The following is a 24894-nucleotide window of genomic DNA, read 5'->3' as shown; positions in this document are numbered from 1 at the left end:
TGTATGAACTGGTAATTCTGAGTTCATTGTATCTGAGGAAATGTGCATGTACACAAAAACATATACCTTGAATAAATCTTAAAGTGGCCACTGGGTTCAAACTTTGTTCTGCTACTTCAGACCAACATGGTGATCCACCCAAAACTGGGACAATGACTCTTATAGAGAGTCCTTCTGATATTTAACAAAGGTTGGATACACACTTTTCTTGGATGCTTTAGGATGCTTTGGGCTGATCCTGCATTGAGCAGGGGGTTGGCCTAGATGGCCTGTATGCCCCCTTCCAACTCTATGGGCCATTTCGCACGGCTTCAAAATAGCACAATGGTTGCTAATTGGAAACGCTACTAATTTGCCATAACCCACGACGTCGTAGACAATCTGCAACAATCCTGAAACCAATCAGCAAAAAGCGCTTCGTTGTGGCGCTTTCAGGGGAATCCAGAAAAGTGGATTCACCCTCCGGATAGCGATACACTCCTGCAACCAATCTGCAACAATAGCGATAAAGACCTGTGCGTTACCATTGTTGTGGGTTCTTCAAAGTCCCTCCTCCTGAGCCTGTCCTCCAAACTTCCGGCGAAGCGATCGCCATTTTTTTTTCCCCGAGCGAGTGGAGATCAACGCACCGGCGAGCCTCGGTTTAGCCAGTGAGGCTTCCCAGGCTGCAGTCCCTCCTCAGAGCAGTTTAGTCACTAAGCACAAGAAGCCCGCAGAAGCCCGTTTGCTGATGTATTTTCCCTTTATTTTTCACACTGTTTCGGCTGAAAATCGCGCCCGTGGGGGGGGGAGGGGGGATTTTTTTTTTCCACTCGGAGGCAGCATGGCCACGATCAAATGACAGCTCAAACAGAGGCTTCCCCGGCTTCAGTCCCTCCCCTTCAGTCACTAAGTGACCTTCAGTTTCACACATTCCATTCAGCCGAAAATCGGGCCGTGAGAGGGGGGGGATTTTTTTTTTCTCACTCGGAGCCAGCGTGTTAACGATCAAACAATCAAACGGAGCCAGCGTGTTAACGATCAAACAATCAAACTACAGCTCAAACACCCCAGGCAGCTGGATGGGTCTCTCCATTGCAACGAATCTACTCAGATTCGTTACAATGGGTGTGTTTTTTTTTTTTTTAAACCTTTCTTAAAGGGAAAGGGGCTGTTTGGGAGCATGCTAACGGCTGCCCATTGGCTGCTTGACGGCCAGGGGCGGGACGAGCTTGGCAATAGCGCTTCCTTTCTAGCGATTTCTGCCGAGACCAGAAGCCTGTGGGAAACGCTAAAAAACGCAACTGATTCCACTACAAAGCCAGGTATGCAAAACGACGAATTCCACTATTTTAAATGGCGATTTTTCATTCAGTGACCAATTTGCAACAAAGATCCCCGTGCGAAATGGCCCTATGATTCTATGATTCTATTTAATACATCAAAAAGAGTAGAATTAATGCCTTTAATGAGCTCATGTAATGAGACCACTATTTGAAAAGTTAAAAGATTGAGCATAAGATTCTGGTAAACCTAATTTCAGATCTTTTAGCACAAGAATTGTGCCAGCTGGAACAGAGAGCTGTTATTTCTAAGCCTCAGCAAGGATTTTGCAAGAACAAGTAATGTCAGACCAACCTTATCTCTTTTTTTCGAGACAGTAACTACCTTGCTGGATCAGGGGAATGCCGTGGACATAGTTTATCTGGATTTCAGTAAAGCTTTATGTCATGATGCTAAAGCTTTTGATAAGGTTCCACATGATATTCTTGTTCACAAGTTGGTAAAATGCGGTATGGATCCTAATTCTATGAGGTGGATCAATAACTGGTTGACAGGTCATACTCAGAGTCCAGTAGCACCTTTAAGACCAACAAAGATTTATTCATGATGTGAGCTTTCGAGTGCAAGCCCTCTTCCTCAGACTATGAACTAGTATCATGACATAAAGCAAAAAGGCTGCCTAAGGAGGTGGTGAGCTCCCCCTCACTGGCAGTCTTCAAGCAAAGGTTGGATACACACTTTTCTTGGATGCTTTAGGATGCTTTGGGCTGATCCTGCGTTGAGCAGGGGGTTGGACTAGATGGCCTGTATGGCCCCTTCCAACTCTATGATTCTATGATTCTATGATTCTAAAGGCAGCCTATTCCACTGCTGAACTACTCTGACTGTGAAAATGTTTTTCCTGATATCTAGCCTATATCGTTGTACTTGAAGTTTAAACCCATTACTGCGTGTCCTCTCCTCTGCAGCCAACAGAAACAGCATCCTGCCCTCCTCCAAGTGACAACCTTTCAAATACTTAAAGAGGGCTATCATGTCCCCCCTCAACCTCCTTTTCTCCAGGCTGAACATTCCCAAGTCCCTCAACCAATCTTCATAGGGCTTGGTCCCTTGGCCCCAGATCATCTTCGTCACTCTCCTCTGTACCCTTTCAATTTTATCTACGTCCTTCTTGAAGTGAGGCCTCCAGAACTGCACACAGTACTCCAACTGTGGTCTGACCAGTGCCGTATACAATGGGACTATGACAACTTGTGATTTTGATGTGATGCCCCTGTTGATACAGCCCAAAATGGCATTTGCCTTTTTTACCGCTGCATCACACTGCCTGCTCATGTTTAGTTTACAATCCAAGGTCTCGTTCACACACAGTGCTACCTAGAAGCATACCCCCCATCCAGTAGGCATGCTTTTAATTTTTCTGACCTAGATGCAGAACTTTACACTTATCTTTATTGCATCTTGTTCTCATTTGCCCATTTTTCCATTGTGTTCAGATCTCGTTGAACTCTGTCTCTATCTTCTGGAGTATTTGCCAGTCCTCCCAATTTGGTGTCATCTGCAAACTTGATGAGTAGTCCCTCCACCCCCTCATCTAGATCATTAATAAATATGTTAAAAAGTACCGGGCCGAGCACCGAGCCCTGAGGTACCCCGCTACTCACTTCTCTCCAGTCTGATGAAACACCATTGACAACAACTCTTTGAGTGCAGTTCTCTAACCAATTCCCTATCCACTTAACTATCTGAAAATCCAGATTGCAGTCCTTCAATTTATCCATCAGAACATCATGGGGAACCTTGTCAAAAGCTTTACTAAAATCCAAGTAAATGACATCAACCGAATTTCCCCAATCCAGCAAACCTGTTACTTGGTCAAAAAAGGAAACCAGGTTGGTCTGACAGGACCTGTTGGAGACAAATCCATGCTGACTTCCGTGGATCACCAAATTGTCCTTCAGATGTTTGCAGATTGCTCCCTTTAATATCTGCTCCATTATCTTCCCCACAACAGAGGTCAGGCTCACTGGTCTGTAGTTTCCCGGGTCATCCTTCCTCACTTTTTTGAAGATCGGAATAACGTTTGCTCTCTTCCAGTCCTCCGGGACATCTCCAGTCCTTAAAGAGGTCCCGAAGTTGATGGACAAGGGCTGTGCAAGTTCTCTGGAAAGTTCTTTGAGCACTCTCAATTTAAATTAGTAAATTGTGTCACACAGCCAAGTATGATAATTCTTTGCCCAAACAGTCAATCAGTCCCCTTGAATTCAGTTGTAGTTCACAAAATTCTGTGGCTCAAGCAGAGTCGTCTGAAGCTCAACCCTTCAAAGACGGAGGTCCTGTGCCTGGGCAGGAAACACACCTATCCAATCTGGATGGAGTGCAGCTAAAAGTGGCCCACTCCACCTAGGAACCTGGGAGTGATACTTGATGCCTCCTCTCAATCGAGGCTCAGATCATGACGGTAGCACGGCTGGCATTTTACCACCTTCGCCAAGCCAAACTACTAGCACCCTACTTGGCCCTGGAACACCTAGCTACAGTGGTCCACACGACAGTCACCTCTAGGCTGGACTTCTGTAACTTGCTCTACGCTGGCCTGCCCCTATCCTTGATCCAGAAACTGCAATTGGTTCAGAACGCGGCTGCCAGGCTCCTCACAGCAACACCTCGGAGGTCCCACATCCAGCCCATCCAGCAACTGCGCTGGCTCCCGGTTGAATTCCATATCAGGCTTAAGGTTTTGGTTATCACCTTTAAGGCCATACACGGTCTGGGCTCAGTATACCTGAGGGATCGCCTCTCTACCTACACTCCTCAAAGAGCCTTGCACTCTGCTACTTCCAACCTCCTGGTGGTCGCTGGCCCCAAGGAAGCCTGCTTGACCTCAACTAGGGTCAGAGCTTTCTCCATTCTGGCCCCCACCTGGTAGAACAAGCTCCCAGAGGAGATCAGGGCCCTGACAGAACCTAAACAGTTCCACAGGGAGCTCCTTCACCAGACATTTGGTTGAGGTCAACCCAAACCATCACTTCCTATTGGCCCCCAAGCTTCCCCCCCCCACTACGATGGACACCAATTTGCCTAACCCACTGGGTCCCAGTAAGAGTTGAGCAGAGGCTCTTGCAATTCGATTTTCTAATGTTATTGTTATGATCATGTTAAGTTATTGTTGCTATAATGTTATTACTGTTATCACCTGTTACCATACGTTATCTGTATCTTTTCTTGTTCCCTGTAACCTGTCCTGAGCCTTCGGGGAGGGCGGCATATAAACAAACAAACAAACAAACAAACAAACAAACAAACAAGCAAACATAGGAGAAATAAAACTGTCTATGCCAGTGATCAACGGCTCCCACCCCAGCATTTGCTGCTGGCCCCATCTGTCTCCATCCAAGTGTGAAACATTCCTGTATGTGAATTGCTGCACTGGCAACTATCTCATCCCAAGACCAGGGAGTTAAACTCAAAATTCCATTCCATATCACTACCATCCCCTTCCAGTCACATTGTCCCAAATAAAATAAATTGTGAGGAACGTGGATACACGAGTTAAACAAGGTTAGCATGCATAGTGAGATAAGAACTCTATGTCCTTGTTGAGTCCAGGGTATGTCATTGTTTTGACAAAGCTGTATAATATGAGTCCCGCTGAGCTTGAGGAGCTCAGACTGTTTGTTGATAAAAACCTGTCCTGTGGTTAAATTTGCCCTGTCACCTCTCCCATGGCAGCCCCAGTGCTCTTTGCCAAAAAAAAAAAAAAAAAAGGATAGCTCCCTCAGGCTGTGCATGGATTACAGGGCCATCAACGGCATATCCAAAACCAACGCTTACCTGCTGCCTTTGATAAAGGAGCTGTTGGGGCAATTGGGGGGAGGGAAGTTTTTCACAAAATTGGATCTGAAGGAAGCCTATTTCCGAGTCCGCATAGCAGAGGGGGATGAATGGAGGACCGCCTTTAACACCTCTCTGTGGCAATTTGAGCACCTCATGATGCCTTTTGGGTTAGTTGGGGCTCCCTCTGTTTTCATGAACCTGATCAACAAGGTGCTTCGTGGCCTACTCTACAGAAGTATCATTGTGTTTTTCATGACATTCCTAGACTCTAGAGCAGGGGTAGTCAAACTGCGGCCCTCCAGATGTCCACGGACTACAATTCCCACGAGCCCCTGCCAGCATTCGCTGGCAGGGGCTCGTGGGAATTGTAGTCCGTGGACATCTGGAGGGCCGCAGTTTGACTACCCCTGCTCTAGAGGAGCTAATTCTTTGGTCAGGGAAGTGCTGCAGCACCTCCTTGACAACAAACTCTGTGCCAAACTATCCAAGTGTGAGTTTCACCAGCGCAGCCTGGATTACTTTGGTTACCGGATCTCCCCTGAGGGCTTCCGGATGGACCCAGCCAAGGTGCAGGCAGTGCTGGAGTGGAAACCACCATCCACACAGAGGCAGCTTCAGGCATTCACTGGCTTCTCCAATTGCTATTGTGACTTCTTGCCTCAGTTCTCCCATATTATCCTGCCCCTTATGGACATGTTAAAGAGGGTAAAGGGGAGGGGGCCAAGCAGCCTGGGGCTTGCTGGGATTGGACTGTGGACTGCCAGGCGGCATTCAAGAACCTGAAGTCTCTTTTTACTTCTGAGCCAGTGCTGGCTCACCCCGCCCCTGCCCGCCCCTCTATCCTGCAAGTCAATGCCTCGGAGGTGGCAGTCGGCAGGGTTCTCCTCCAGCGGGGGGAGGACGGGTGCTTGAGGCCTTGCACATATCTGTCAGGAAAGATTTCCCCCACAGAACTAAATTGGGCCATTTGGAAAAAGGAGTCCACCGCAATCAAAGCAGCGCTGATGGTCTGGCGGCACCTGATGGAGGGTTCGTGGGTGCCTTCTCAGGTGTGGACAAATCACAAGAACTTGGAGGTTTTGCGCAAGCCCCGTAAACTAAGTACCAAGGAGGAGCAGTGGGCAGAGTTTTCTCCCGTTTTGAGGTTATCCTCTGCTATTTCCCCGGGCACTCCAATTTTCTGGCCGACACCCTCTTGCGCCTCCCTCAGCATGACACAAAGTGGGAGAGCCGGGCAAACACTGTCTTCTCTCTCAAATAGGTGGGGCTCCTGGTGCAGATGAGGAGCTGTGTGGGAACACCGCCCCTGCCCCTTTCCCAGTGAGATGGCCTGGGGGCTCCACCGGGACTCCTTGCTGTCGGCCTTGGCAGGAGACCTGGCCATCGCTTCCCCCCAGCGGACCCTGGAAGAGGCCCAAGGCCTTTATTATAAGGGGAGAGGGTGTACATACCAGAAACCCTCCACGCTTGGTGCTGGCTGCTGCCGTGACAGCCTGAACGTGGGTCATTTTGGCCCTCGTTTGCAGACAGTTCTGGTGGCTGTGCCTCCAAGGGGACGTGGAGTCCTATGTGAAAGGCTGGCCTGTTTGCCTTTTTGTCAAGGGGGGAGGTAGGTAAACCTCTGGGTCTTCTACAACCCCTAGAGTTGCCACACTGCCTGTGGGAGTTCATCTCCATGGAAGTTATCACTGACCTTCCCCCAAGCAATGGTAAGGCTGTCATTTGGGTGGTAGTGGGTCGCTTCTCCAAGCAGGCACACTTTGTGCCCTGCGACTCCTTACCTTCGGCCCTCCGCCTGGCTGAACTGTTTGTCCAGCACATCATGAAACTCCACGCTTTCCTGAGGAAGACGTTTTCGGATAGGGGCATACAGTTTACTGCCTGATTCTGGAGGCTGGTGTTGAGGTTCCAGGGGGGGAAGCATTTTGGCCTACCACCCGCAGCCTAACAGCCAAATGGAGCGGGTCAATCAGATTCTAGAGCCTTACTTACGACGCTTCTTAAACTACCAACAGAAGGACTGGTCATTGCTCCTGCTCCTGGCGGAGCTTGCGTATAATATTGCCCCCCATACTAGCATGGGGTGCTCCCCATTCGAGGTGTTATATGGGTATGCCCCACACCCTTTCCCAACTCTAGAGCACGGGTAGTCAAACTGCGGCCCTCCAGATGTCCATGGATCTCAATTCCCAGGAGCCCCCTGCCAGCGAATGATTGAACCTTCTGATTGATCATTTTTGACCCTTGGTTCTTATCAAGAAAGCAATATGGGATCCTCTCTAAAATGTAGCTTTCCATGAGCTGGAAGAAGGAATGTTTAGAGCAGGGTAAAGGCAGTCTTATCTTGCACGCCAAGACCAGAAGGTATGAGTAAGCCATTACAATCTATAAACCTTGGGGGCTGGGATTGATGCCAGGAAAAGACCCTGATCCCTGCCAGCAGCTCCTGACAGGCTGGCTTAAGGGCTGCAGGGTGTTCCAGAGAGGTGGAGTGAGAGGTAGAGACCCCAGGCTATTGGCTCATCCTGCAAGCCCAACCTCCAAGGCAACAGTATTTAACATGATGCAATCCTATTGTTCTCTGCAGAGATTTGGGAACTCCCCTGTGTCTATATTTCTTCTGCAGTAAAAATATAAAAAGGTTTATCTCTCAGTGAGATTCATTGGGACTGGGTGAAAGACCCCTGACTGGGCCGTTTGACTACCAAGGTGGAGAGCACAAACAAATTTCACAAGAACTGTTGTGGGTATTGGGTTTCCTGAGAGAGTTTATATAAGATCCCTTCCAGCTGTGTAGATACAGTTACCCTGTAGAGTTCCTTCAGCCACCATGGATCTCATTGGAGCTGGGACCATTTTCCTCATCATCTGCCTCTCTTGCCTGATGGCCCTCTCAACGTGGAGACAGATGCGCAGGAAGAGAAAAATGCCACCTGGACCGACTCCTCTGCCCATTATTGGGAACTTGCTGCAGGTCAACTTGAAAGACATGCACCGCTCACTTTTGAAGGTAATTCATGATACATGTTCCCCCACCCCTTCACAAACACACACACACACACACACAAACACACTCAGATTCAAAATGATGCAGTCATAGGATCTGGTTAAACATCTGGTTATATTTCTGGTTTGCTCATGAATGCGACTCCAGATCTAGCCGTCTGTTTCCTCTTCCCTCTCTCACTATTGTTGCATATCGGTAACCTTCTTAGCTAAGCTTGTTATTCCTGTTTGGTCCTTGAATCTGTTAAATATCTTCATTATGCTGTGTGCTGATTTACTGCTCACCTTCTGCCTATATGTATGGACTGGTAATTTATCATTTCACTGTATTTGAGGCAGTGTGCAGGCACAGGAAAACTCATACCTTGAATAAACTTGGTTGGTCTTAAAGGTTCCCCTGGACCCAAATTTTCTTCTCTTGTTTCATACACTAGCATTTCCTCACTTGGATTCTGCATGTTTCTCAGCTTTAACACTGTCCACCTATACACTGCTTTATGTTTCAATATCTTTGTTCATGATTATTATTATTAAATTATTATTATTATTATTATTATTATTATTATTATTATTATTATTAAATTATAACCCACCTTCTTCCTGGGACTTGAGATGGATGACAAAAGAGTGATAATCCTGTCTGACTAGTACATCTTTATGAATATTGGTTTAGTAAAAGAAGAGTCGGTTCTTATATGCCGCTTTTCCCTACCTGAAGGAGTCTCAAAATGGCTTACATTTGCCTTCCCTTTCCTCTCCCCACAACAGACACCCGGTGAGGGAGAGCCCTGAGATTGTGGCTCTGTGAGAACAGCTCTATCAGGGCTGTGGCAATCCCAAGGTAACCCAGGTTTCTACATGTGGGAGAGTGGGGAATCAAACCCAGATCACCAGATTAGATGCCGTTGCTCTGAACCACAACACCAAGCTGGTACACACAAAGTAAAATGTGAGCAAGGGAGGGAGGCTGCCAGGATCATGAATGGTTTGAAGACTGTGCGTTGTGAGAGGTTTTTCTTTTCCTCTCACAGAGGCAGAACTTATGAAACATTTTGACAACAAGTTGAAGATGAAGAGAAAGAAAGCCCTTTCCCATGCTATGACGTAATTTACAGCATTCAGGCCATGGTATTATTTTGTTGTTGCTTAGTTAGTTAAAGCATGTATGCCCGCTCACAAAAGCAAATGATGAAATTAGCACAATTAAAGTTGCCAACACTTCCCTGCAGTGCAAAATAGCAACTGAGGGGAAACTGGGAGTAAAGCAGCAGGTCTGAAACTAAACATGGTAGCCTCCGGCTTAGATATCTTTTCCACATGGCTGGATAGGTCCCTCACTGACCTTGGGTCACAGTAAATGACGTCTTAATTTGAAGCCAGTGAAAAGAACTGAAATGTCAGCCAGTCTCACTGGTTATGTCAAACCTCCTGAATTTGTCTGAGAATTTCCCAGTCTCCACTCAGAAGTTGTTTGGAAAGTCTGGACCAGGGGTAGTCAAACTGCGGCCCTCCAGATGTCCATGGACTACAATTCCCAGGAGCCCCCTGCCAGCAAACGCTGGCAGGGGGCTCCTGGGAATTGTAGTCCATGGACATCTGGAGGGCCGCAGTTTGACTACCCCTGGTCTGGACGATTGGAAGGGTGGTGGCTGAGTCTAGATTGAGCTGTGCAATTGTGGTAGACAATTCTGGACTCATGCTTTTTCTGAATGACCTACTTCAAAGGATTGTAATCAGAATAAATAATTGACCAGAGGCAATTGAAGGTTGTAGAGCACACAAATGATATCGATAACTAAATGCTGCACTGACCAAAGAGATTCAGTTGTTTGATTTGTCAATGGGAGTTGCAAATTCTTTGCACACATCCCATAGGTGCCACGGGGGGAAAGGCGAACTGTGACCCTGTGTATAGGCTTGTTCGTACTGAAAATCATCGCCAAAGATTAACTGGATGATATAACTCAACCCTGAGTTAATCCAAAACACATCTCTACCTGGTGTGTTTTTTTCTATTCTGGAGATGCCTTGCATTTCCTAGTGTTTTCTTAAAGTTTGAATTACAAATAATTACAGAGATGGATTTCAGAAGATTGCCTTGGGACTGGAAACCAGAAACCAGCTTAGACTTAATCACAAAATGACTTTTCTGAGTTTTGCCAAATGGTTAGCATCTGCCAGTAACTTTCCACCAGCTGGGGATAGTTTCATTGGCCCCATGTAATTGTCCTGCCTATTCTTCCCTAAGAACAGTTTCCAATTGTTCTTTGCTACTAGATTAAGCCACCAGCAATTACTAAAATCCTTTTAGCTGGCAATTCTCATGTTTCCCCAAATGATTATAAATTTTAGCCAGTCTGAGAAGAATCAGCTATTCCTGTGGTATTAGTTTAAAATAGTTTTAAAACAGAGTGACCATATATTTATACCAGTACAAATAATTGTTCTTAGTTAATTTCAACTTCAGCATTGAACAAAACTTGGATCTTCTTTCTCTATTGCTTTTAACAGACTTTGATATATTTTAGGTGACAAATTACAGTTTTTTTTTGTCATCATCAGCTATCCCAATTCGTACTTGGGGAGCAATAGAAAGCAGGTCTACTCAGTATCCCGCTCAGGTGTATTCATGGAGACTTACTCTCAGGAAAGTGTTCTTGGGATTGCGTTGAAAGAGTACAGAGCCACCAGTTCTAAAAAGGAATGCCTGAACTGAAGGTATTCATGGAGCGCTGAAGAGTTATAATATCTAGCTCTCCTGTTCAACCACTGTATTCTCACAGGCTGATTCCGCATGGACAGAAAAGGCCAAGAGGGTGGTCATACGGAAATGGGGCAAATCCCAGCTTCCGCATGGTGTAGCCTCCCGGGCCTGCCTCGGATTATGCCCTCAGTTGGCCTGGGCTAAGGGAATGCAGGAAAATCTACATTCCCTTAGCTCAGGGGTAGTCAAACTGCGGCCCTCCAGATGTCCATGGACTACAATTCCCATGAGCCCCTGCCAGCAAACACTGGCAGGGGCTCATGGGAATTGTAGTCCATGGACATCTGGAGGACTGAAGTTTGACTACCCCTGCCTTAGCTGCTATGGGGGCCAACCGGGTCTGTCCTGCAGTAGGCCCATGTGGACAGGGCCTCCCTGCCCTACTAAAGATCTGAGCGGCAAAGGCCACGGTCGTCTTCATGGCACTTTGTGGACCAGGGCCCCCCACGCACAGAATGATTCCACCACTTTTTTTCACTGGGGGGACACATTTCAGCATGGGAGTGGATCTGGTGCTAAATGTGCCCCCTGTGGGAACACAGTAAACTGTGAAGCTTTCTCCTTCACAGCACCACACTGCCAGGGGCCCAGCCCTATGCGGATTGGGCCCCAGTGAAACTCCCCCCTCTTTAAAATAAACAATTGAAATATGTGAACTCCCTTGACTGATTCTTTTTTTTTTTAAATCTCCAGTCCGAAGTACTAACAACAAGCTTAATCTTTTACTATAAACTTTCTTATCGCTTGGATTTTGTATAAAAAGCTGCCATGAAATGGTATCTTAGGAAATGCTTGCTAAAAGGACACAGGCTGGTATATTTCCTCTGAAACTGGATCTGTAAACCAGTTAGCACATTTGGCTTGGAAATATTTAGCAAATGAGCAAGTCCCTTTTGATTTTAACGCATTCCTTCTGTTGAAGCTGTTTCCTAGCAGCCAGTGATTGTGGATAGAGCTTGAATGGGCCCAACTTGTTTATGTCTGCATAATGATTTTCCAAGTGTGACCCCAATCTGTGGATACCTAAGTCTGCAGATTGGGTCCATGCTTACCCAAAATAGATTTTTTTTTTGCAAACTTGGGTGACCCATTTTGCTCAGGACAGGTAACAACTTTTAAAACATACAGTTAATTTTTTTTACAATCTTCCTGATACCCCCAGATAAATTTTCAATAGACAGGGGGTTTTATATGGAGCTGATCTGCCAACTCGCTCCTCCTCCACTGGTGCGACCAGCCTTTATTGGAAAGGTAAAGGTATCCCCTGTGCAAGTACCGAGTCATGTCTGACCCTTGGGGTGACGCCCTCCAGCGTTTTCATGGCAGACTCAATACAGGGTAGCCCTTCCAGTGCCTTCCCCAATCATTACCTTTATTGGTAGGTGTTTACTCACTCAACCATAACCCTGGTGGAACAGCTATATCTTGCAGGCCCCGTGGAACTCATTCAGGCCCTTCAGGACACTGGTCTCTCTTTGGAGCTCATTCCACAAGGCTGAAGCCAGGACTGAAAAGGCCCTGGCCCTGGTCAAGGCCAGCTTTACCTCTTTTGGGCCAAGGACCCTCAACAGATGTTGGTCTGCAGACCATAGTGCTCTTTGGGGATTTTAGAGGGGAAGGTCAGAGCTTGCTTGCTTCCATCTCTGCCCTGCAGGGATCCTGTCCCCCTCTCGCTTTACACTATGATCGATGTCTTGAAGCCAATGGTGCTACCCACATAGAAGAGAATCTCCTGTTGTAACACACTTTTGATCTGAGAGCTATTTTGGTGGTTAGGAGTACAGACTTCTAATCTGGCGAGCCGGGTTCTATTCTGCACTCTCCCACATGCAGCCAGCTGGGTGACCTTGGGCTCACCACAGCACTGATAAAGCTGTTCTGACTGAGCAGTGATATCAGGGCTCTCTCAGCCTCACCCACCTCACAGGGTGTCTGTTGTGGGGAGAGGAAAGGGAAGGCAACTGTAAGCCATTTTGAGCCTCCTTCAGGTAGAGAAAAGTAGCATATAAGAACCAACTCTTCTTCTGGTAGAGAAAAGCGGTATATAAGAGCCAATTGGTCTTTTTCAGTAATATCAGAGCTCTCTCAGCCTCACCTCCCTCACAGGGTGTCTGTGGTGGGGAGAGGAAAGGGAAGGCGACTGTAAGCAACTTTGAGACTCCTTCAGGTAGAGACAAGTGGCATATAAGAAACAATTCTTCTTCTTCAAGAAAATATTTTTATTTGTTTTCTCAGAAAAAACTGAAATGCTCAGGGCCCACAAAAATTTGATAAATTTTACCTGAAACAGAAAATAAAGAGCGGCCGCGGCTCGGCAGGGGCCGCAGTTGACGGGGCTGATGGGCGAGGCCAGGAAGATGCGACGACGCTTGTCGCTGGGACCGTTGTTGCAAGTAATCACCGTCAGCGGCAGGGAGGGGCCAGGCGCTTTATAAGCACCACGAGGCCAGCAGCTGCCCCTCTCTGCTGCTGCATGGGCTGCAGGACGGACCGACCTACCCTCCCCAAGTTCTTTGGAATTCTGTCACAGCTGCGGAATAGGGGGCACGAGGTAGAGTCTATGTCACAGGGACCAGCTTGCGGACTGGGACCTGCGGTGGGGGTCTCCTTAAGAGATCGGCGGATACCGAGCGCGGCCTTACCCGGCTGGGGAGGCCAGGGGCTCAGAGCCAAGATGTGGGGGATGGCTGCATGTGGCAGGCGCCCAGCAACCATGACTTGCCTCTTCCCTGGGGAGGGCTTCAAGGGGCAAGGGAGGAAGGGGGACCCAGGGCGCCCCTTGAGCCTGTGGCAGCAGTCGGACGACTGCGCGGGGAATACTCACACCTCGTGCCAGGCCAACCCGTGTTTTGTTATGGATAATAAAGCTGTGGCCTGTTTACGCCAAAGCTGACTCAAGTCTTCATTGGCCGTGTACATCGTGCCTGTCAATTGTTTTAAGAATACACCTTTAGGCCTTGAAAGTACATAGAATACCAGTAGAGAAAATACAAATCAAAATAAATACAATTCAAATCAGTCAGTCACATAATTATTGCCACCAAGATAATGTAACATTTCCACTGAAGTTCATTAACATTAACTTAAAAGGGGAAATATGAGCCTCTTGTGGCGGAGAGTGGTAAGGCAGCAGACATGCAGGCTGAAAGCTCTGCCCATGGGGCTGGGGGTTCAATCCCAGCAGCCGGCTCAAGGTTGACTCAGCCTTCCATCCTTCCGAAGTTGGTAAAATGAGTACCCAGCTTGCTTGGGGGTAAATGGTAATGACTGGGGAAGGCACTGGCAAACCACCCCGTATTGAGTCTGCCATGAAAACGCTAGAGGGCATCACCCCAAGGGTCAGACATGACTCAGTGCTTGCACAGGGGATACCTTTACCTTTACCTTTTAATAAGGGGAAATATAATTTGCATTCAGACAACACCATTACAAGGTATGAATAGAATTTGAAGTTTAGGGAATTTTTAACTGGCAAATTCCTGGAATATTTTATCAATGGACGTGTATTTTGATAATTCACTGTCAATAGAGAGTAGAGAGTTGATTTTGCTTGTGACACAGATTGATTATACATGGTAGTGGCCATGCTGGGCTGCTGCTGATGCATTGCAGAGGAGCAGCATGCGCTGTCATTTCTTGTGTTCCTATGAAGGACACATTTAAGGGGTGAAGCTGGTCTGCCACTTTCTGCATCCCTGTGGGGGACATGTTTTGGTGATGGAGAAGGACCACTGGTGAAATGCCCCCCCCCCAGGAAACGCAGCTGTGGTGGAAAGGTTCCGCCATTTGGGGAGGGATGGAAGGGTTTTATTTTGCAGGAAGGTGGGATTGTGTGAGAACAGAATCCCAACTTCCTGCAAAACAACAAGAACAACAGAAAGAGCCATTCAACCCTGTGGTCCTGCAAAGTGCTGCGGATCTGAGTGGGGCGTTTTTAGTCCCCTCCTGGCCACCATAGCTCTGGAAGGTCCAGCTCTTCCTTTGCGCACAGGCCTGATCCAGCCTGACCACTGATGGTGGCCACGGCATAAAAGGGAATGCTGCAGGCCGTCAGAGGCCCTAAAGTGGGCCGGGCCAGGAGGGGGCCGGGCCAGCACCAACGTTGTGCATAAGTGGGGACTAGCCCCTCTGTCATGCCTGGCTCTTCTTGCCCACACATAATCGGTCATAGAGGAGCAAAGGTAATTTCTGATGCAATTTAATTTGGAAAATGACGGTTCACCTTTCACATTTGTGCAAAAAATTGATAAGCAAATGCTTAATCTGATATATACTTTGGGAAAACTTGCAACGATTTTTTCCAATTTATGCAGCAAGCAATTCAGTCAGATTTTTCTTTTCTTCAGACATAGAACTGACAACTAGCAAATTAAACTTGTTGCATGATGATTTATAGGCTGCTGATCTTTTTCTCTTCTCTTCTCTTTATCCATTCATCCATCCATCCCGCACTAGAATCATAGAATCTGACCGTGCCCACACACCCACAATCTGCCTAAGATCACAGAATCAACATTTCTGACAGATAGCTAGCTATCTAGCCTCTGCTTAAAACTTCCAGGGATGGAGAACCCTCCACATCCCAAGGAAGCCAATTCCACTAAGGAACTGCTCTGTCAGAAACTTCTGGATGTTAAGCTGAAAATTCTTTTGAATTTATTTCATCCTATTGGTTCTGGCCCGATCCTCTGGGGCAACAGAAAACAACTCTGCTCCGTCCTCTATGTCAGGGGTAGTCAGATGGCTATCAGATCACCTCTTATTCATCTTCTCCCGAGCAGCTGGTATTACCAGCATCCCCATATTGAAGAGCCAAAGGCCGATATATATATTATTCAATAGAGGTTGAATTCCACAATTTGGACAATCATAACATTCACATTCAAAAGTGAGGACAACCATTGAGGAAGATTATTATTTGAAAAGGGGACATATCTAGATACCGTTCTGGTTGGATCCTATACAAGAATAAACAAGAACAAAGAACCTTTTATTTCATGTATTCTGTATAATTTTACTACATCTATAGTAGCCTTGGGATAGGTTTTTTCCTTTGTATTCACTAGAAACCATCCCCCTTGTCTATATTTACACATCCAAACACAGCCCATGATAATTCTTTGCCAAAACAGCCAGTCAATCCCCTTGAAATTCAGTTGTTGTTCACACAAACATGGGAGACATAAAACTGTGACAGTGATCAAAGGCTATCACATCACCATATGCTGCTTGCCCCATTTGTTTCCATACCAGTTATAATCTCCCTGTCCACATGGGCCTACTGCAGGACAGACCCTGTTGGCCCCCATAGCAGCTAAGGCAGGGGTAGTCAAACTTCAGCCCTCCAGATGTCCATGGACTACAATTCCCATGAGCCCCTGCCAGCGTTCGCTGGCAGGGGCTCATGGGAATTGTAGTCCATGGACATCTGGAGGGCCGCAGTTTGACTACCCCTGCTTTACAGTCATTTAGACCAAAATTTTAGATGCACTACTATACAATAGCAGTGTATAAAAAGGGAAAGTAATACATTTAAAAGGTTAAAAATGCATCAACAATAAAACTTAAAAACCTCTCCACCATAAAAGTCAGCATTTAAAAGCATTAAATACCGCTGACTATTTTACAAGGATAAAATGAGCCATGAAAGCAGTGTGAAACATTCTTACAAGGCAATTGCCAGTAACTGTCTTATCCCAAGGCCAAGGAGTAAACTCAGCATTCCATAACAAATACCATTACTTTACAGTCACATTATCACAATATCACAAATAAAATCAATTGTGAGGAATATGGATACCTGAGTTAAACAAGGTTAGCATGAATAGTGAGATCGAAAACCGATGTCTTTGTTGAGTCCAGGGTAACTCACAGATTGGAGTGTTGTAATAACTTGCATTTCTGCAATCTCCCTTTCTACCCTGTTCTTGAAGTTCGACGCCCCTAACCACCACTCCAAGATGGTTAGTCTGACATGACTCTTAGTAATCACAGCCATCTGATCTAGCTGCTCAAGGACCAACTGTTTTTATGATTTATTCTAAAATTGTCAAGCTGACAGGTCGGTAGTTACCTGGGTCTTCCTTTTCTCCCTTCTGGAAGATGGGGACAACATTTGCCTACCTCCAATCTTCTGGCTCTTCACCTGTTCTCCAAGAATTGTCAAAAATAATAGAGAGAGGTTCAGAAATTACATCTGCAAATTCTTCTAGTACCTATGTATGTAATTCATCTGTCCATCTTTGTGGTGAGATAGAAAAGAATGTATAAACTGTTTATAGCATGCTAAAAAAAAACCTCTGACTGCTTCTTTACAACACTTTGCAACTGTACAATACACCACAAAATGCTAATCCTCTTTTGGCTACAATTTTTGCAGCTGCAACTACTTTGTTTAATTCTTCTATCCAGTTTGCACGCAATCTCTCATTTCCTTTCTGAAACTCTGCATCAACGTTTACATATTTTCAACATTGTAATATCGATGATAAGCCATAGATGATAAGGCACCTAAATGGTCTTTCCATATTTCATGAGAAGAAATTCTTACGCTTGCATTCTTCCTGTTTGATATTGATTGGATATGTCTGAATGTGTGCAGGGGAAACAAGGAAGCATCTCCACACGTGATAAGCTGTGCTGAGTTCAGTCTGCTGTCCTAAGACCAGTGAGTTAAGTTTAGATTGCAGACTTCATACATAACATTACAGTCCAATTGTCTCAAATGAAATGTTATGTAATCGAGTAGATTACATAACATTTCATTTGGGGCAATTGGACTGTAATGTTATGTATGAAGTTTGCAATGTAAACTTAGGGAAAGGAAAGGAGGGACTCGCTGGTCTTAGGACAGCAGACAGCAGGTTACTGTTTGATGGCCTCCCTCATTTTGTGCAAGAGCAAACATATTGAGGTCAATGGGGCCACTCTCATGGAAAGAGATCGCACCCGGCCCATGTCTTCCAAAGAAGATGGAGAGAGCTGCATTCCTGAAACATCTGAGGGCCTGCACACACACACAAAGTCTGTGGGTTGGGGAGACCCCAGAACTAAGGGGTAGGCAAACTGTGGCCCTCCCGATGTCCATGGACTACAATTCCCATGAGCCCCTGCCAGTGAAAGCGGGAGGGCCGCAGCACCCCTGCCAGAACGGATGTAGCTGATTCCACCAATAATGTGATCATCAAAAGTTGTGCGACACCTGTGAAAATGCAAAAGGTGACCGCATTCTGAAAAACACCTTTGTTTTGCCTTTTTTTTTTTGGTATCACTATTGGCTAGGGGTATCTTTTTAAAGAGCTCCATCTTTACCGTTCTCCCCCTCACGTTTCCTGAATCCACATTTCCCCAGCCTCTGTGTCTCTTGTTAGAGACACAGCTTGGTGTAGTGGTTAGGAGTGGCAGGTTTTGATCTGGAGAGCTGGGTTTGATTCCCTCCTTCTTTTCACTGTGCAGCCAGCTCTGGGTGACCTTGGGCTAGTCGCAGTCCTGATTAGGGTTAAGCGCTTCGGCTCGGTTTGGCTGCCTCGGCAATCACTGAAGCCCGAGCAAGCGCATAGGAGACCAACAACGCAGCATGGTGAGGAGGGGCAGTGGCAACAGGGGCATGACAGCTGGTGGCCACATGCAGGCACAGAACTAAATGCCTGCATGCAACTGCCGTGGCGCTGGCCACCTAAGGCTTCGGTGATTGCCGAGGCGGCCAAACCGAGCCAAAGTGCTCAACCCTAATCCTGATAGTGCTGTTCTCACGGAGCAGTTCTGTCAGAGCTCTCAGTCTCACCTACCTCACAGGGTGCCTGTTGTGGGGAGAGGAAGGGAAGGCAATTGGAAGCCGCTTTGAGACTCCTTCAGGCAGTGAAAAGCCGGGTATAAAACAACTCTTCTTCATGTGTGCCCATTCCCTTTGTAGTGACACCCCCTAACCCTTTTCATGTCTAGACCCAGTTCTTGAAACTTTCTCGTCCCCTTGTGTCTTTGTGTGACGATTTCCCCAGCAAAATCTAGGGCCATTCCGCACCGGGATCCATGTTGCAAATTGTTTGCGGGACGAAAAATCGCCATTTTAAATAGTGAAATTCGTCGTTATGCATACCTGCCTTTGTAGTGGAATCCAGTTGCGTTTCTATTGTTTCCCACAGGGTTCCGGTCTCGGCATAAATCGCTAGCCAGGAAGCGCTATTGCCGAGCTCGTCCCGCCCCTGGCCGTCAAGCAGCCAATGGGCTGCCATTATCATTCTCCCAAACAGCCCCTTTCCCTTTAAGGAAGGTTTAAAAAAACACACACACACACACAAACGTTGCAACGAATCTGCATTGATTCGTTGCAACGGAGAAACCCATCCAGCTAGCAGGTGGTGTTTGAGCTGCCGTTTCATCGTTGCCACGCTCCCCCCGAGTGAACCCCCCCCCACGGGTGCGATTTTTGGCCGAAAACAGTGTGAAAAATAAATGGAAAATAAACCAGCAAACGGGCTTCTGTGTTGCTTGTGCTTAGTGACTTTAAACAGAGGGACTGCAGCCGGGGAAGCCTCACTGGATAAATGAAGGCTTGCCGGTGCGTTGATCTCCGCTCGCTCGGAGAAAAAAAAAATGGCGATCGCTTCGCCGGAAGATCAGAGGAGAGAGCCAGGGGGAGGGACTTTGCAGAAACCGCAACAATTGTAACGCACAGAACTTTCCCGCTAGTGTTGCAGATTGGTTACAGGAGTGTAGCGCTTTCCGGAGGGTGAATCCACTTTTTGGGATTTCCCTGAAAGTGCTACAACGAAGCGCTTTTTGCGGATCGGTTTCAGGAGTGTTGCAGATTGTCAACGACGTTGTGCATAACGGCAAAACTGTAGCGATTTCAATTAGTAACCATTGTGCTATTTTGGACGAATGCGGAACGGCCCCTAATTTCTCTTGCGGGACCTGCAGCATTCCTCATAGTTCAATGCAAGCAAATAAAATAGAACAAAGACTCCAAACCAGCATGGTGGACATAACATGGAACATGTGTTAATATCTGAAAGGGCAAATGAAAACTTATTTAAGTAATTTTGGGGGAGCATGCCTAGTTTTGCGGCCTTTCTGTCCAATAAAACTTGTTTCTCCTACTATTAAGCCCATTATATTTCCCAACCATTCCTTTCCCTTCCTCCTCTGCCCCTTTGCACCCATCTCTGTTCTCTCTCTTTTAGATCAGGGACAAATACGGCCCTGTCTACACCCTCCATTTGGGGCCCCGGCGGATTGTGGTGCTGTGTGGCTACGATGCGGTGAAGGAGGCCTTGGTGGACCAGGCTGAAGAGTTCAGCGGCCGTGGGGAGCAAGCCACCTTCGACTGGCTTTTCCGCACCTACGGTTGGTCTCTTTTGCAGCAGGCAGCTCATTCGGCGCTGTGGTTTGCAGTAATACACTTCAGTGTCAAGACGCTGCACAGTCCTAATTCCGTCTTTTCTCCCAACAACTCCATAAAGTAAATTCATATTTACATTAAAAAAACAGAAGTGAAATTTCAACTTGGACCCAACCTCTTGTGTAGTGGGCCACTAAGTGGGCCACTAAGATTTATAAGACTGCGATTATGAAAATCATAAACTTGGAAAATGAAAGAAGGAGTCATCAAATTCAGTAGGTGTGTGCGTTAAGTGCCATCTAGCCCAGGGGTAGTCAAACTGCGGCCCTCCAGATGTCCATGGACTACAATTCCCAGGAGCCCCCTGCCAGCATTCGCTGGCAGGGGGCTCCTGGGAATTGTAGTCCATGGACATCTGGAGGGCCACAGTTTGACTACCCCTGATCTAGCCATTTTGAATTCTTGGTGACCCTATGGAGAAGAAGAAGAGTTGGTTTTTATACCCTGCTTTTCACTACCTGAAGGAGTGTCAAAACGTGTTCCCTTCCTCTCCTCACAACAGACATCCTGTGAGGCAGGTGGGACTGAGAGAGCGCTGAGAGAAACTGCTCCATGAGAACAGCACTATCAGGACTGTGACTAGCCAAAGGTCACTGGCATGTGGAATTAGAAGCAGAGAATCAAACCCAGCTTGCCAAGTTAGAAGCCATTGCTCCTAAACACTACACCATGCTGGCTCTTAATTATTTAATTAATTAATGACTTCCAAAATGTCCTATTATTAACAGCCATGCTCAGGCCTTGCAAACTGGGAGAGTGTGGCTTACTTGACCTGAGTCTATGAGTCTCAATTGGGTTACCCTCAGTTCCTGCTGCCTTCTCATTTCCCCCAGCATTCTTGTCTGTTCCAGTGACTCTTCTTACAATGAGACCAAAATACAGTAGACACTGTAGTCATTTTAGCTTCCAGGGAGTTCAGAATTGATTTGATCGAGAATCCACTGATTTGTCTTTTTAGTGGTCTGTAAAACTCTTCTCCAGCACTACATTTCAAAGGATTTAATTCCCCCCTCAGTGGCCAGGCTGGATCAGGCCTGTGAGCAAATTTTTATTTGTATCCCTCCCAAATGGGTAACAGCATTAAAACATATGCAAAGATTAAAACGTTAAAATATTTTCTATAAACCGTCCTGGGATGTAAGGGAGGGTGGTCTAAAAATATCAGAAAATACATAAATAATAAATAACGCCCCAACTAAAATCCCAAATTTAGGGGAGGTGGTTGGCAGGAACTGATCTTCCATTTCTTCTTCTCCCACCGCAGTGAAGCCAGTCTTATATGGTAGATATTATTTCTGGCCTCATCCATAAATGGAATAGCTCCATTTTACAGACTCCATGGAACGGATTTAGGTTCCTCAGGGCCCTGATCACTTCCAGGAGCTCATTTCACCAGGCTGGGGCCAGGGTTGAAAAGGCCATGGCCCAGGTCAAGGCCAGCTTTACCTCTTTCAGACTGGGGACCTTGAACAAATGTAGTTGCAAAGATCTCAATGCTCTTGGGGAAATACATGTACACTCATACATAGTGACAGGGAATACCATGGTATAAATCAGGGGTAGTCAAACTGCACCCCCTCCAGATGTCCAGCAAATGCTGGCAGGGGCTCATGGGAATTGTAGTCCATGGACATCTGGAGGGCCGCAGTTTAACTACCCCTGGTATAAATTAACTTGATCTTGGTTACTAGGGACACATCCTTACACTTAAGGATCTTTTCTAGCCCCTTCCTGGGTGCTCCCACCCCAATTTCAATCTCTTGTTTTTTTTGGGTTCCTCTTGGTTGACGATAGAGCCAAGGAATGGGAAATCTTACCATAATACCAAGAAAAAAGTTGACCTCAAGTATTGGACGATGTCTCTATTAAACATTAACCAACAATAGGCCTACAGAAGAATTTCAAGATGAATGCCGTTTTTATACAGACTATTTAGATAGGTAGTAAGCAAAGGTATTAGTTAAAGAAGTGAGGGAATAACTACATATGGTATCAGTCTTTAATGTATTTTCTATTCTATTTCCTATATAAAAATCAATCAATAAAAAACAAATGCTTGTCATAAATTGGTGACATATCAAACAATAATTTTATTGCTTCCCCCCCCCCCACCATCAGTTATCCAAACACTGTTTATCCCCAGATATATTCTTTGCCAATAACTTTCTGCTGTCTCCTGCTCTTACTCACAGGAGTTGCCTTCAGCCAAGGGGAAAGGGCCAAGCAGCTTCGCCGATTCTCCATCACAACCTTGAGAAATTTCGGCATGGGGAAGCGGTCCATTGAAGAACGGATCCTGGAGGAGGCACACTTCCTAGTGGAGGCGCTCAGGAGCACCAAAGGTCTGAATAGACGAATCTGACCTTGATGGACCAAGGCTATTTCGTTATCATATGCTTATCGTCTGCTTTCAAGGAAGGCTTACTCTAAAAAACACCAATGCACAAATGATTACGTATCTATAATCATGGAGTATTGAAACATCAGAACATGTTTTGCTTGAATGCCAACTGTATGATCAAATTAGAAGAGAACTCAATTCATCTTTCCCACAAATTAGGCTTCTGAGACATTTAAAATCATGCTGTCAGATAAAAATATTGAACTTAGCCTCTGCTGTGGCTAAATCTGCATGGAAGATGACTAAAATAAGAGAGACCAAAGATAGGGATAATAGCTGTATCATATTTAACTAGCCGTAAAGCCTGCTGCACCCTGAAATGCTGCAGGTGCTAGCGTGGCTCTCGGGCAAAGGGGGGGAGGGGAGGTCTCAGCGAGGGAGAGCATTTACAATGACAGGGAAGGCCAGGTGGGAGGAGGGAGGCCTCCCGCCCCCTCTGGCCTTCCCTGTCAGTTCACAATGGTGCCATGCCCGGGAGCCGACTCCTGGGGACGGCACCATTTTAAAATAACAGGGCAAGCCCCGGGGGGGGGGGGGGGGAGGGAGGCCACCTTCCCCCCGGCCTTTCCTGTCCTTTTAAGATGGTGTGGAGGAAAGGGGGGGAGGAGAGAGGCTTCCCAGCCCAAGGGGGAAGGGAAAGATCCCCCTCCCCCCACCAGCTCCCATTGGGCTTCCCAGCCTTACGGGAATAGTGGCCCCCACCCGCAGGCCACTTACATGTGGCCTGGTGAGCATCCAGGGGCAAACTGCCAGCTATGCTGGCAAAGAGCCCCTGGCCGGAGTGGAAGGGCAGGCCTGCTAGGACTGTGGTCACACTGATAGGGCCAAAGTCCTGAGTGGGCATGGCCTGTCTGAGGCCGGGCCCAATCAGGATGTGCTTTGCACATCCGGATTGGGCCCTGCCTCAGACAGGCCATGCCCACTCTCTGCCCACTAAGCCCTTAGCCTGTTATTTTAACAGTGAACTATTCCCTAACCCAGTTTCTATGCCAATACTGCACTGGCTTGCCAACTAGATCCAAGGCTTGAGTTAGAATGATGCCTCTTGATCCTTCTAGGTGCACCTTTTGACCCCACCTACTTCCTGAGCCGTGCCGTGTCCAACGTGATCAGCTCCGTCGTCTTCGGCAACCGCTTTGACTATGAAGACAAGGAGTTCCTCTCATTGCTGAGCATGATCCTGGAGAGTTTCCGTTTCACTGCAACTCCATGGGGGCAGGTAAATTTGGAACCAGGGGAGAGGGAGGGAGGAAATTCTGGACTCAGATTTCCAAAAATGTGATCAAACCCATACAAAAATGAATCTCTGTTCCTTTTGGCCAACATTCCATTCCTCTGATAAGTAAGGATCTATATTTTGCCCTCCCACATCCCTGCAAACCCAATGTGCAGCTCTACGACATCTTCTCTGGACCCATGCAGTACATGCCTGGACCTCAACAGAAAGCCTTCAAGGAACTCCATGGGCTGGAACTCTTCGTATCCAGGAAGGTGGAGGAGCATCAGAAGACCCTGGACCTCAACTCCCCTCGAGATTTCATAGACAGCTTCCTCATAAAAATGCACCAAGTATTATTATACTATATTATTCTTTCACTATTTTATTAGCATTATATCTGTTACAGCTAGTTCGAGTATTTAAAAGAGTGCCCTATGGAGGATGGAGCACAGTTGTTCTCTCTCTCCCCGGAGGGACAGACCAGAACCAATGGGATGAAATTAATTCAAAGGAAATTCCGTCTAAACATCTGGACGAAGTTCCTGATAGTTGGAGCAGTTTCTCAGTGAAACAGGCTTCCTTGGGAGGTGGTGGGTTCTCCATCTTTGGAAATTTTTAAACAGATTTTTAAACCACTAGATAGCCATTTGATGAAGAGGCTGATTCTGTGAAGGCAAAGGGGTGGCAGGTTACAGTAGATGAGCGATTGGGATGTGAGTGTCCTGCATAGTGCAGGGGGTTGGACTAGATGACCCACGAGGTCCCTTCCAACTCTATGATTGTATGATTCTATGATACTAATTAGGAATTGATCAAGAAAAGAGAAAATGCATTACTTTGAAGGGAAGGATGAAGGGTGCTCTGTGGTGTGCAGGTTAAGCTAAATAAAAACAGCAACCTAAGTTTGGGAGTCAAACACCATGTACTGATCCTGTTCATTCTGCCCACCACCAATACATAGATTCTCTTTTGCAAAGATATTACATGAGTTTAAGAGTGGTGGC

General features: G+C 46.6%; 1 protein-coding gene across 1 annotated transcript in view; it reads left to right on the top strand.

Annotated features, from left to right (window-relative positions):
• Nucleotides 1-7682: 7682 nt before the first annotated feature.
• Nucleotides 7683-24894, top strand: part of LOC143837153 (cytochrome P450 2A13-like) — a 28983-nt gene continuing 11771 nt past the window's right edge. Inside the window, exons 1-5 of the mRNA XM_077336679.1 lie at nt 7683-8110; nt 20053-20215; nt 22463-22612; nt 23730-23890; nt 24064-24240. Of these exons, the coding sequence (XP_077192794.1) occupies nt 7931-8110; nt 20053-20215; nt 22463-22612; nt 23730-23890; nt 24064-24240 (831 nt within the window). The 5' untranslated portion in view covers nt 7683-7930. The remainder of the gene's footprint in view (nt 8111-20052; nt 20216-22462; nt 22613-23729; nt 23891-24063; nt 24241-24894) is intronic.

This window comes from Paroedura picta, chromosome 5, assembly GCF_049243985.1.
Source record: "Paroedura picta isolate Pp20150507F chromosome 5, Ppicta_v3.0, whole genome shotgun sequence".
Lineage (NCBI taxonomy): Eukaryota > Metazoa > Chordata > Lepidosauria > Squamata > Gekkonidae > Paroedura > Paroedura picta.
Note: the sequence above shows the minus strand (reverse complement) of the source record. Positions and strands in the feature narration are given on the sequence as shown.